The sequence below is a fragment of the Micropterus dolomieu genome, linkage group LG14, assembly GCF_021292245.1.
Source record: "Micropterus dolomieu isolate WLL.071019.BEF.003 ecotype Adirondacks linkage group LG14, ASM2129224v1, whole genome shotgun sequence".
NCBI classification, from domain to species: domain Eukaryota; kingdom Metazoa; phylum Chordata; class Actinopteri; order Centrarchiformes; family Centrarchidae; genus Micropterus; species Micropterus dolomieu.
Window position 1 is genome coordinate 24,609,411 of NC_060163.1, and position 13,015 is coordinate 24,622,425.

At 40.5% G+C, this 13,015-nt stretch overlaps 2 protein-coding genes across 3 annotated transcripts in view; both read left to right on the plus strand.

The window, feature by feature from the left end:
* Window positions 1–13,015, plus strand: part of LOC123982851 (zinc finger protein 502-like) — a 441,737-nt gene that overhangs the window by 256,005 nt on the left and 172,717 nt on the right. The gene's annotated exons all lie outside the window — the stretch shown is intronic.
* oxld1 (oxidoreductase-like domain containing 1) lies at window positions 6,392–8,973 on the plus strand. Its single transcript, XM_046068784.1, has 2 exons — window positions 6,392–6,572; window positions 8,109–8,973. The coding sequence occupies exons 1-2, from the start codon at window positions 6,522–6,524 to the stop codon at window positions 8,502–8,504; spliced, it is 447 nt and encodes a 148-aa protein (XP_045924740.1). The 5' UTR covers window positions 6,392–6,521; the 3' UTR covers window positions 8,505–8,973.

Consider the following 13,015-nt stretch of genomic DNA (forward strand, 5'->3'; position numbering starts at 1 on the left):
CTGTACTAAAATGGCCCCCACAGTCACCAGATCTCAACCCAATAGAGCATCTTTGGGATGTGGTGGAACGGGAGCTTCGTGCCCTGGATGTGCATCCCACAAATCTCCATCAACTGCAAGATGCTATCCTATCAATATGGGCCAACATTTCTAAAGAATGCTTTCAGCACCTTGTTGAATCGATGCCACGTAGAATTAAGGCAGTTCTGAAGGCGAAAGGGGGTCAAACACAGTATTAGTATGGTGTTCCTAATAATCCTTTAGGTGAGTGTATGTACAAACTGGCATTGGGGGAATTCGCTATCTCGGCTGCAGCCTGAATGGAAGCAGTGTGATGCGAATTTGCTACAGTTGGCATTAAGGGGTTAAATTAACTGTGTGTGAGGTAGATGTGTTGCAGGCTCTGCTTTGACCAACAAGACAATAAACATTCTGATTACTTTGCTTCTCCATTACATTAACTTGTCTGTGTCTTTTGAGACATTCCCTCACAGGACGTGACAGTAACGAGGTAAACAAGGGAGAGTCATCAGAGGAAGAGACTAATTAAGCACAAGCGAGCAGGGAACTGTTCCAGGTGAAACCACAAGAGCTGCTAAGAAAGTGAACTTCATTTGTATGTGATTTGACTAAAGATACTGGGAGTTTGGTGATGAAGAGACCAGTCATGCTCAGTATGTTTACACAGTTCATGTTTACCGTCAACTCCTCTCTCACTGCTGACTGCAGACCATGCTGCATATCTTTGGTGGAGAAGTTTATACTCCAGTTAATAAGCAAGGTAATATAAAACAAGATGGGGCCACACAGCTGATATGATAGCCTCCTGCTTCTCCTCCTTTCCTGAAAGTTCAACAATGTCGCCTATTTGCATGTCAAACTGTGCGTATTAGTTGCACATTTGCACCTCAAAGTCCACCAAAGTCTTTGTGACAGCTCTTTGCAGGTTTACCTTCCCTTTATGCGCAAATCCACTGACTGTGGTGGCAGAAAACCAAATGAGAAAGTGCACGCTGCAGAAAATTTCCTGTTTTGGGTAACATAACCCAGCCACATATATTGATTTCTAAACCACAATGGATTTTAATTTCAGTTCAGATTTTTTCTTTTTCTATGTTTTTTTTTTTTGGTAAAGTCCTTCTTGTCTCCTGTTTCAGCTTCCTGTCACATAAACAAACATGTTTCTGCCAATTCTGACAGGTCACCATTTGAGGTGTGTCATTGACTTGTCATTTTAGGGCAGCGGCACGGCTGCCGCCCACTCCGGGGATGTGAACAGTGTGGTCTTTGTGCGCTCAGGACAAAGCTGGTGCTGTGAATCAGCCGGGAGGACCTTGAGGAAGGACACCTGAGCACCAAAACACCTCCCTGCTACGTTTTTGTCAGATTTTGAGTTTATCCTTGCTCATCCACAAATGGAAAAGATGCTTTCTTATCAGAGACATCATTGTGAGTGCATTTCAGCACATACAGTGGGGGCAGTGAAACAGAAAAACCTTGTTGCCACTTTTTCCTGTTTTGAAGGACTTGAGGGAAGCTGTTTGCCCAGACTATTGACACAGCTGCAGCTAGAAAATTATTCTTCACAGGGACCACTTCTGTATCAGAGGTGCATGACATGAGCCCAGATAACCCAAACATCTAGTACTAACCTTTCCCTCAGGTTTGAGGTCATTCACTACATGCCACCGTTATTTTACAGTGATGCATTTCTAAAATTCCCTTTTTTCTTATCTTTGTTTTGGTTGCATTCTTGGTTAAACGTTCCCACACGTAGTGGAACAGTGCAGTGTTGTAGAATATCCAACAAGTTGTTGAAATACTGCCAGACCTTTTGTGCACGTGGGGTTTCACCAGGATTAATAGCGATGAAGCTAATCCCTCTCATGCAGAACACCTGCAGCCAGAGCTGTGTGTAGTTTATGAGCATTTCTGCATTATTCTTCTTCTATGAAGGTTTGTTTTTCCTCTGACATTTTTTCTTGCCATGCTCTGTGAGAGAACAAAATGTTAACATCAACATGTTGACAATGACAATATTGACACGGTGATGGTTAGCAGTTCCATTTTTACCATGTTCACCATCTTAGTTTAGCGTATTAGCATGTTAATATTTGCTACTTGGCAGTAAACACAACAAAGAGCTGAGGCTGGTGGGTATGTGTGAATGTTTTGCAGGTATTTGGTCATAAACCAAAGTACTGGATAAATTAAAACTTTGACCTGATGGTGACGCTGGAGAATTTCATTCTGAACCACAAATGTCACCCTCGTGGCTGGATGAGATGTCACCAAAGTCAGTAGGTTTTGTTGTCTAGGCACCATAAAGAGCTCCATCAAATTTCATGGCAAAAATATGACTGGCTGCTTTGTAGATTTAAAAAAAAATGTGTCAGGGACTCTGGGAAAAGGTCATCCAGGTCATGGTTATCTAAAGACGGTAAAGGTCAAGGACAACCAGTCAGAACTGAAGAAGCCTCTCGGATGAGGGACGAAATGTCTTATCTTCAATCAAGTCCAGCTGCCCTTGACTTTAACCTTCTCTGGGGAAACGACGACAACCTGAGAGGCAAATAAATGTAAGAAAAAGCCCTGAAGACGACCTGCAGTGGTCGAAACTTAGCCCTATAAAAAGGCTTTTTTAACTTTGTTTTTCTGATATATTTGAGTGGCTGGGCTGCCTTCTAATTTATCCATCCAGGAGCTGTTGAGATTTCAGTCTGGACTAAAGTGATTTCCTGGAGCCAAACCTTTCCAGCTTGGCAAAAAATGACTCTCTTGCAGTTAATGTTGTGACATTTACCAGTGAACCGAGCTGTGTTTTAAAAAACAATCCCACCTAAAGCAAAAGTGTCAGATTTTAGAGCAGTAAAAAAGGGAATTTAACTTTATTTATGACTTAATGCAACTGCTGCATAACTGTTATTAGCATCTTTATGCAAACAATATTAATAATGATAATCGTAGAATTATGTTGATTTGTTGAACTTATCTTTCCAAGACCTCCAGGAATTCCCTTGGAACTCATGGGAGTCCCCAGACCGTATTTTATGAACCACTGGGTCCTGTGAAATGTTTCCAAAGCATCAAACTGTATCAAGAACAGTCTGCCCCCACTTGAGTTTCTTTTCTTTAAGTATCTTTCATGTGCCTGCCTTGGTCTATCTTTCCCCCAGTCTGCAAGCAAAGGGGCCCCTCAGGAAACGTCTGCCAGAGGTAAAGCAGGGCTCCAGGATTTCCAAAGGAAAAGGTGTTGAGAGAAACCTAATCCAGCGGAGCGGCTGTGAGGGGGACTGTTTGTGGCAGTGTTGCGAGAAAACGGACCCCACAGCCTCCTCACATACCTGACATACTTAAGAGATTCTCTGCGCTGTGACCTACATTAAATCTCGTCAGAAATGAATGCAGCGTCTTTTTGATACAATATGAAGTATAATTTATGCCACATTGTTGATTGTTGTTGTGTTAGTGTGGTAATGTACCTCAGTGTGTATATACCCAAGAGGATTTGTGGGAGGTGGGTCTCCCCAGGGGGCCTACACACTGTTTCAGGGGAGGCTCAGTGAATGGATGTGAAAACTATTACTTAGTTTAATTAGTTATTACATTAGTTATCGAAAGGAGAGCCTAAATGTGTGTGATTTGGTTGAAGAGAGTTCAGAGATACAGTAGTTTGGGAGAATTTTCTCAGAGTCAGAAACTAATAGATGCCTTAGGACAGACTCTTCTGTATTTGTTGTAGTCTAAGAGATGTTATTTGTCAAACGACAATGTTAAGGATCTTGGCTCCATTGTTAAGTGTCCATGGGATCAAATGTCATGATCATGATCCCACAGGCGTCCAGGAGTTAAACAAAAGTAGTTCGTAAAGCAAAGAGGGGGTGAGGGGGCGCACAGACTACACGCAGTCAGTGGTAGAGGACTATTCAGATCCTTTACTTACAATACGTATAAGTAGAACACCACAATGTGAAAATACTCAAGTTCTGCATGGAAAATATTTCTTAAAACCTCCACATATCAATATTTATTGATATGTGGAGGTTTTATATAATTTACACATATAATTCAATTACATAATTTATATAATATAATATAATTTATTAATAACATAAAAATGGATCATATGACTATTTGCAATGTGAAAGAGGTCACCTAGGCTCAACCTACAGAGAATAACCGTTCATTTTTTTCAGTTAATTTAAATGGTTTTACACAAATCTGTCTGAGGTATTGTGGACAGATAGCTCAGGTTTGATCCACCCATACATTTTTGTTACATCCACCTCATGATGTCACCCCATTTATGGTGAAATATGAACCATCAGGCACGCCTCATGATAACAAAAAAACTCTGAGGAATGGAATCTATTGTGATAATGATAAAAACCCATTATCGCAACACTAAAACTGAATCACTGTGGCTATTAAAACTAATGTATGTGTTCATTCCACTGTCTGTGTACACACCCGCCTCCTATAATCTATTTGTTACTCTTCAGAGGTTGTTTGCTTTCCACCTATTCTTTCAGAATAATATTAGCAGCCTTTTAAGTCTGGTTGGCTTTATGTGTTTGAATAAAAGTCCGGGTTTCTATGAAGCGTGACAGTGGGAGAACCTCTCCTTGGGATAAAGTCACATTGTGGGTCTCTGGTGAGATAGCATGCCCCACCACACACCTGGTATCTCATGCCAGACGGAGCAGCTGCTGTGTTTCCACACCACGTTGCCATGGATGTGGCTTGCAAACATAGTGAGGTCTGTGGGGACCCAAGACTCACACAGTGCTTCTCTTCCATATACAAAACGCACACACATCTCAGTGAATGTCAGTGAATGGGTTAAACGGTAGAGAAATTAGCCGGGTATGTTACGGAAATGTAGAAACACGTTCGCACAAAGAAAGGCTACATGAAAAGAGGGTTTACTTTCACTCACGAGCATAAAGGAGCCGTTCCACCCAACAAATCTGCTTCACTGTGGCTGTAATGCTCTTTCAGTACCTTCTCAAAATAGAGTCCAGTGAAAGTACCTGGAGGAGAAAACATTCTTGGAGCCTTTAATAATGGTTTCTGCTTACGTTATGTCATTCAGCTTCAATACAGGCGTGCGGGAAACAAATCAGTTTCCTTTACCAGAGGTGGGAAATAGCTATTGTTTTGTAAATCACAAGTAAGTCTCAAGTTTTGCCATGAAGTCCTGAGTCAAGTCCAACAAGTCCCAAACTTTGTGTTTAAACAAGTCCTTCATTAAATTGAGAAGGAGATTTGAATGCAGGGCAGGAATGATGAATGTATTGTTTAAATGTGTTTATATATTACTTTTAAATAATCTTTAATATATTAAAACCAAACTCAACGGTTGTGTCTTGGTGTGTTATTCCTGAGACACAGTTACTGTTCAGTCATTTGTTATTTCTAAGCTGAATGTTGATGTTGTTCACCACAGCTTCTGCATTGATGATGGCACCTTCAACTCTTGTTTGCGCAGCTTCATTGGCTGCTGCAGGACAATAAAGAGTTAATTTCCTGTGACACTTTTTTTATAATATCACTTTGGGCTTGGAGAGGTTATGAAGTTATTCTAATTGATAAGGCCTGAGTAGTTGTTACGAGTCACTGGTGTTCAAGTCAAAGTCAAGTTGCAAGCCTTTTTGGATTTTGTCAAGTCTTCAGATTCATGACGTGAGTGTGACTAGAGTCCAAAATCATGTGACTATGTCCATGCCTAGGTCCTCTACAGTACTTCTGATCTTGACTCGATTCACGGCATCAAAAGCCCAGACATAACAAATGACAAGTGACATTAAATAGAGAAGCTTCTCTTTACTGCTGCTTTTGTTTTAATGGATTTAACGGTGATCCAGAGGAAGAAGTGATAAGTGTGAGGATAAAAAAGGCCTTTCAACAAAGAGAAAAAAGATTTTAAAGGAAATTATTATCACACAACAAAAAGGCCCTCGTCATAGCGCAGCTAAATAGAGACTGCAACAGTTCAGTGAAACCAGCTCGGCCTGTTAAGTGGCAATAATACACAATAAACATAACATTTTAACAGTTTCAGTGAGTTTTTTTTTTATCCTGACAAAAACTCACGGTGAAATAATATTTTCTTTATTAAATTATACGTAATATGTATATATGTACTGTATATATACTGTATTTAGGTTACTACCCTTCAATCGCGTCTTTACATGAGACATTCAGATGAAATGCCGGCACCTGGTGGAAAGATATTGAAACTGCAACCCGCATTTTGTAAACCGCCCAGAAACGACTCTTTCCATTGGTTTAAATTTAGAATGGTGTCATTTGATTGGTCAGATTATTTTCTGTGGGCCAATCAGCGTTTTTGTTTACAACTACACCCAGAGGTCATAGTTGCGAAAGATTGAGGTACGGAAGTAGCTTGAAAGGCAGGTAAACCCGTGGTTAAAACACCGAGGACGAGGAACTGTATGACATTTAAAAGAAAATGAATTATATAGGCACATGACCAAGCTTCTTATATTCCCCCGAAGATGCTGTGTTTGGGTGGAAATGCTGCGAGGTCGTCAATGTCTTTACGAAAGGTTGGTAAACTAAGCTAACTTAACAGAAGGGCGAAGCTAAGTGTAACTTTAGAGAAGCTAAACTAGTATCCGTTATTCCCAACCCCAGCAGACCTGACAGGTTGACCCAGCCTTTCCTTTAGTTACACCTGTCGGTAATGCAGAAAACACACCGTTTAATTATATATTATGACAGCGGGAAGATGTAACTTTCCTTTCTAAAACAGTAAAGGAAGTTTAGCTTAGCCAACTTTGGGTCAAAGCTCGATGCCATAAAAACAAGAGCTTCTGAAGTTTTTGAGTTAGCCTTCACTAACATTAGGTGATTACACTCTCTTTGATATCTCTAACCTCAGTTTGTATCTGCCAACGTGTTCAAGACGAAGCTGAAGTTAAGGGAAAGTCATGTCCAGATCAAAAACGCGTAATTATACCTACAGCTGTCAAATCTGTGGGACTAGATTGTCCCAGAGAGGCTAAAGTTTCTTTAAAATATAGTTTCAGATTTGTGAAAAACCTTTATTCTATTTGTGAAAATGTAAACAGAGTGATTTATATGGTCTAATGAAAACAACAACAACAACACATATCAACATTTTTATTTTCACAAATACAATAAAAGGTTTCACAAATCTGAAAGTGTAATAATGAAATAATCTAGTCTAGGTTTGGCAGCTCTAAGCATAGCGGTTTTTGATCTGGACCTGGTTTATGTGTATAAACAGTGAAATCACCCTGTTTTTGAATTTTCATAAAAAAGAATAAAGGTTTCACAAATGTCAAACTTTATTTTAAAGAAATCGCTTAACTTTTCCCTTTACTGCCAAATCGATCCTGTGTTTAGGCATGTTTTACAGTTTGTTTCTATGGAACAGCCTCCCCATGCATGCACAGACTCTACAAACGTTTAAATTTTTTTGCAGTAGCTTTTAACCTTCTTCGACCTGTTTTCTCATGTTTTAAAGTGTTGTTGTTTTGTTCCCTGTGATTCACTTTGGTTGTAGTAGTTTTTGTACTATTTATGTATTTGACATCGACCCTGTTCAGCACTTTTGTCAACTGTTGTTGTTTTTTTTTGTGCTATAGAAATAAAATTGACAATGACATTACAGTGATAATTACGACATTTAAACATCAATGCAAGTGTCAGTCCTTTAAAGTGATATTTAATTATAAGTGAGGCACAGACTGGTATCTATTTAAAGAACTAAATAGATATATGGTACTGATTGGTACATATTATATCAGTAAAGGTGCAAATGATAATAACCTAAATGTAACCGAGCCATAATATACAGCTGTGGGGAAAATAAAATACATTCTCCTGTCCTGTCCTGTCCCTGAGATCCAATCTGCCTCTGTCCCAGTGCCTCACACATTTAAATGATGTCCTTCATCTCAGATCCCCACTGTCTTCTTAGACAAAACATTAGATGCAAGCTTTTTTGACATATGCACAGAGAACACGCTGCTTATCCAGGTTAGAACAGAAGATTATAAACAGGGAAGCATTTTTATTATGATAGATTATATAACATATATTTTTCTGTATTTCAGCTGTGCGTCCTCTCCCTGCTAAACCTGAGACATCGGTTGTGTTGTTGCCCTGTGCAGTTGTGGAGTGGAGGTCAACGCAGCGGCGCCATTCGCTGCCTCTCTGCAGGACCAGATTCACATGCTGCTCCCCCACTGACTAACTCCTCTGAGTGCACTGACCCAGAACCCAGCCGCAGTACCTCTACCTGGTCTCCTGACCAGGGTCCGCCGCCTGCTCCCACCCACTGCTGCATGAGTGGCTGTCATAACTGCGTGTGGATCGAACATGCAGAGCAGCTGCTGGCGTACTACCACGACGGAGGCGACCGGGCGCTCGCCGCTATTGAAGAGAACGTCCTCGACGAGAACCTTAAAACCTACCTGAAGATGGAGATTAGACTTTTGAAAAAGACGTGACTGATGCATTAACTGCCAGCGGCTTCGACCACAGTGTTGACATGGAATATGTTTTGAGTAGGCATGCACCCAGATGACTTTTTCACTCCCAAACATGATGAAACGTGACAATTTCATGTTAAAAGCTGTCTCACAGGGCTCATTAAATTTACATTTTCCTCCTGCTTTCACACCACACATCAATTTTCTCACCCGGTGAATCAACTCTCGCCCCGTTGACACGACACCGGCGTACGCCATGATAATAATCAAGTGAACCCGCTCTCACGTTGTGAGTCCAGAAAGTTGTGATCAAGTGGTAACGTAACTGGTATAGTTGCGATATAAACATGTAAAAACTGAGGCACAACCTTGCTCTGCTTGGGACTGTGAGCTGCACTTTATCAGAGCTGCTGAAGTTGACGTGTGTGTGGATTTGTGGTGAGATTTCTGCCTGATCACAATCTGTTAAAATCTCTTCTCATCTCGATCTTGTGAGCCAAGTGTCTCCTTACGCTCCTACTGAGTACAGATCTGATACCAGTGCAAATTAATAAGCTGTTTCCTCACTGTGAGGACGAGACTGGCAAACACTCTTCGATGTGTAAAGCAACATCGTGTAAGATTTGGTGCTGCTGCGGATTCAACTGTACATGTGCGTTCCTTATGATTAATCAAAAAACTAGCAAATCAACAACTTTGCTAACAGCCAAACATCAAACAAGCACAACAACACAAGACAAAGTGAGCAGCTAATAAGTTATTACTGACTAGTCCAACAGAAAGAAGGCCAGCTCAGCATCCTCTCAGCTCCTTTTGCTCACACCAACGAGTCCAAGTCAGTCTGATATTTACTCTGGTCCGGTCTCTTGTTCATCCTTCTCTCTTTTTCTCTTCCTCGCTTCCTCTACAACGTCTCTTTACAACCTCTGCCACGATGTCCGTACCGAGAATACCAAGCTAGCTTCTTCCAAAGGACTTATATTGTACATTTTATACTTTTTGCTTATGCATATAACTTTCTGAAGAGTCCAAAAATACCATTTCTACCAGCACACTGCTGACACATTGCGTAATACGGGCGTAATTGAGTCGATCTGCCACTTTGTTACCCAATTCAGCTATTTGAGCCAGTATGAGGATGATATCAGTATCAGATCTGTGCATCGCTAGTCATGAGCGTTCTTAACAAAAACCTTTCTGAGTGTAAACCCTTTTTTAACACGCTGGAGGCACTGATTTTTACCTTCACATTTACACTTCCTCCTCCTGTGGGTCACACAGCTCACGTCTGCAGAACATTTCAGAGAACAGCCACAAGCTTACAGGTCTGGCATGTGAGAAGTAAAGGTAGCTGTGGACTGAAGGAGTCCACCTGATGAAACAGTTAAAGAACAGTTCCACTTTATTACGCGCTCATCTCTTCAACAAAGTCCGACAGGATCGTACAGGTTGTCCAGGTTATGAAAACGACTTTATTTGGAGGTAAAACTGAAAGTGAGCATGCAGGAAATGTTTGTAAAAATGCCTCATTACACAGGTAAATTATGATTAGGACAGTAAGTCAGAAAGTTTCTCTCTAAACAATTAAGATTGTTTACATCAGGCAGTATGACAGTGTTTTCTCTTCCAATGAAGTTTCACTAACTTCTTGACTTGTTAGACTTATTTCTAGTGATGTGCGGTGTTCCCAGATCACAGCAATTTACCTTGTACAGCAGCAACATGATTATTACTGCCAAACGTTAGAGAAATCAGGGCAAAGTAGGTTGAAACTGGAATTCAGGAATGCCTGAATTGTTGGTTTATTTTGTTTGCTGGGGTTTCAGGTCACTGTAAGAAAATCCATTCGCTTTTATTTTCTTCATTTTGTACTGCTTGATGCAGTCATTTGTGTATCTTTAGTCGTGAAGCTCATTTGCACATTAGAAGTTTGAAGTGTATTTAATGTGTTAACTGAGCATTTGCTTTATTATATTTGAGAGTATTTAAATTGTGTATTTGAAATTTATTTTGAAGAGTTTGTTAAATAAATGTTCTGTCTCAGATGTCAGATGATTTCCTGCAATAGTATAGATACTAAACAAAAAATAGTCTTGGTCAAAAAATGTACTTTCTTACATTTTTTTCTTTATATATTCTGAATGCACCTCTTTCCAGATTTGATAACCACCAGGCCTGATCGGGGAGGAAGCAGGTAAAAATTTAAATGATCACCTAACTCCTATCTTATCTCTATTTGGTGGAACTCTCCCCATGTTACAACCCCCGGTCTCCCCTACATTTTGTTGATCTAAATGAGTTTTTGATGAATGAAGGAGGCTTCTTGCAGAGCAGGAGGAACAGCCTGATGTCAGAGAAGAAGCAGAGCACGTTCAGAATGACGTCTTTCGGTCAGCTGAGGCGAACGCAGCCTGGTGCCTGTGCATCTCGCAATCTCTCGGGGGCCACTTTTTGAGGCGAGGATGACCCTGATCTCCCTGACTGAGTCAGCAGTAGACTGGTAATAGCGATGCACTGTAAGTCCTGATTACACAGGTGCCAGTGGGCAGCTCCAGTGTCCATATTCTTTGATCTGGGTTATGCAGCGGATTACAAATGAGGTGTTCAACTGATCGTGTGCAGAACACTTTACCCAGTGACTGACGTGATGGAAACAGACAGATTACTGATGCCGCTGCTGCAATTTGTCACTTTACGTCATGACTGAGGTCAGTAACCTCCCACCATCTGATCACAAGTCAAAAAAAAACATATGGTCATCTCAGTTACTAACAATGTTTGTGCTGATATACATGTCCATAACTATTACTTCATGACAATTGGCCTTACTGAGGTTGATTTTTTCTTTTCATTGGCAACCTACATAAAAATTCAGTTAATGGGTTACTTGTCACTCGTTCATCGTCAACCGCTTATCCTCTGCTCAGGGCTGGAGCCAATCCCAGCTAACGTTGTGCAGAAGGTAGCTGGACCCATCACATATACAAACAACCATTCACATTCACCTGAGGGCAAATTAGAGATGTTTTGGACAGTGGGAGGAAGCCGGAGCACCCAGAGAAAACCCACGCAGACCCGGGGAGAACATGCAAACACAGAAAGGCCTGGGACGACCATGGTTCAAACCAGAGACCTTCTTGCTGAATCAGATGAGTGAGTGAGAGAGAAAAGTGCTATACATATGCAGCAATTTCTTATTCACGTGTCCTCGTGCCTCCCTGCTGGGTGCTTAGTGGTCAACAGGAGTGGCCAGGAGAGATGACAAACAATGAGCCCCTCCCACTGCACATGTACAACAAAAAAAAAAAAACAGAAAGAAAGAAACTGGGATAAATCGATATTATTTGTCTGCCTAACTGTTATTATAGTTAAAGTCAGTTACATTAACCACAAGACCAAGGTCATTTATTATACAACACAAGGTTGTACAATGAAATGAAAGTGTGTAGTCCCTTCAAGCTACACACATGGAACATAACAGAAAATTACAACTATATTAGAACAATATAGGCCTGTATATATATATATATATATACACACACACACACACACACACAATATCTCACAAAAGTGAGTACATTTATATGTGATTACATCTTTTCATGTGACAACACTGAAGAAATGACACTTTGCTACAATGTACATTGTTATGACTGGACATTTTCTCTTAGGGGTGTCCTCACTTTTGTTGCCAGCGGTTTAGACATTAACGGCTGTGTGATGTGTTATTTTGAGGGGACAGCAAATTTACACTGTTATACAAGCTGCATGCTCACTACTTTACATTGTAGCAAGGTGTCATTTCTTCAGTGTTGTCACATGAAAAGATTTAATAAAATATTTACAATTATATGAGAGGTGAACTCACTTTTGTGAGATACTGTACACACTGTATATAGAAATAATGTACTGTGCAAAGGTTTTAGATGTGGAAAAAATGCTGTGTAGCAAAAATGCAATCAAAGACTATAAATATTAATGGATCAGGGCTCTGTGGCGGCCATACCATCACTTCCAGGACTCTTTGTTCTTCTTTGAGTTGAAGATAATCCTTAATGACTCTCTCTGTCGTGCTGCACCTCATTTCCTGTGTTTCCGTGTATAGTTGAGTCGCTTGGCCTTGTTTCCATGTCGGAGGCTTTGACCTTGTTAGTTGAGTTTGGCTGTTCCTCATGCATTTGTGTTCCTCCCACACCATTGTTTCTGTTTCAGTTATTGATTGATTGAACCTATATATTTAGTTGGTGATCAGCAGCACCTGTCTCACCTTGCCTTATCTGAGTTTCATCACAAATACTGTATCGTGTCAAAACTGGATAAACACAGAAAGTATGTAAAATAATAACACTATTGTAATGGTTTTCAAATCACAAATGTTCATCCAGAAATTACACTAAATCTTTGAAAATGGACATATTCTGCAAATCTGCAAATCCAAACCACATATTACATCAACACGACGCTTCCAAATTGAGTTTTTTCACATCTACACACCCTCACCCTCTTTGACCCAAACCCCTTGCATGTTG

Bases quoted from the DNA above. Each gene is read 5' to 3' on its own strand.
- oxld1 (XM_046068784.1), top strand. From the start codon at position 6,522: ATGCTGTGTTTGGGTGGAAATGCTGCGAGGTCGTCAATGTCTTTACGA. The intron at 6,573-8,108 runs GTTGGTAAACTA...TCTGTATTTCAG, and splicing joins CGTCAATGTCTTTACGAAAG to CTGTGCGTCCTCTCCCTGCT.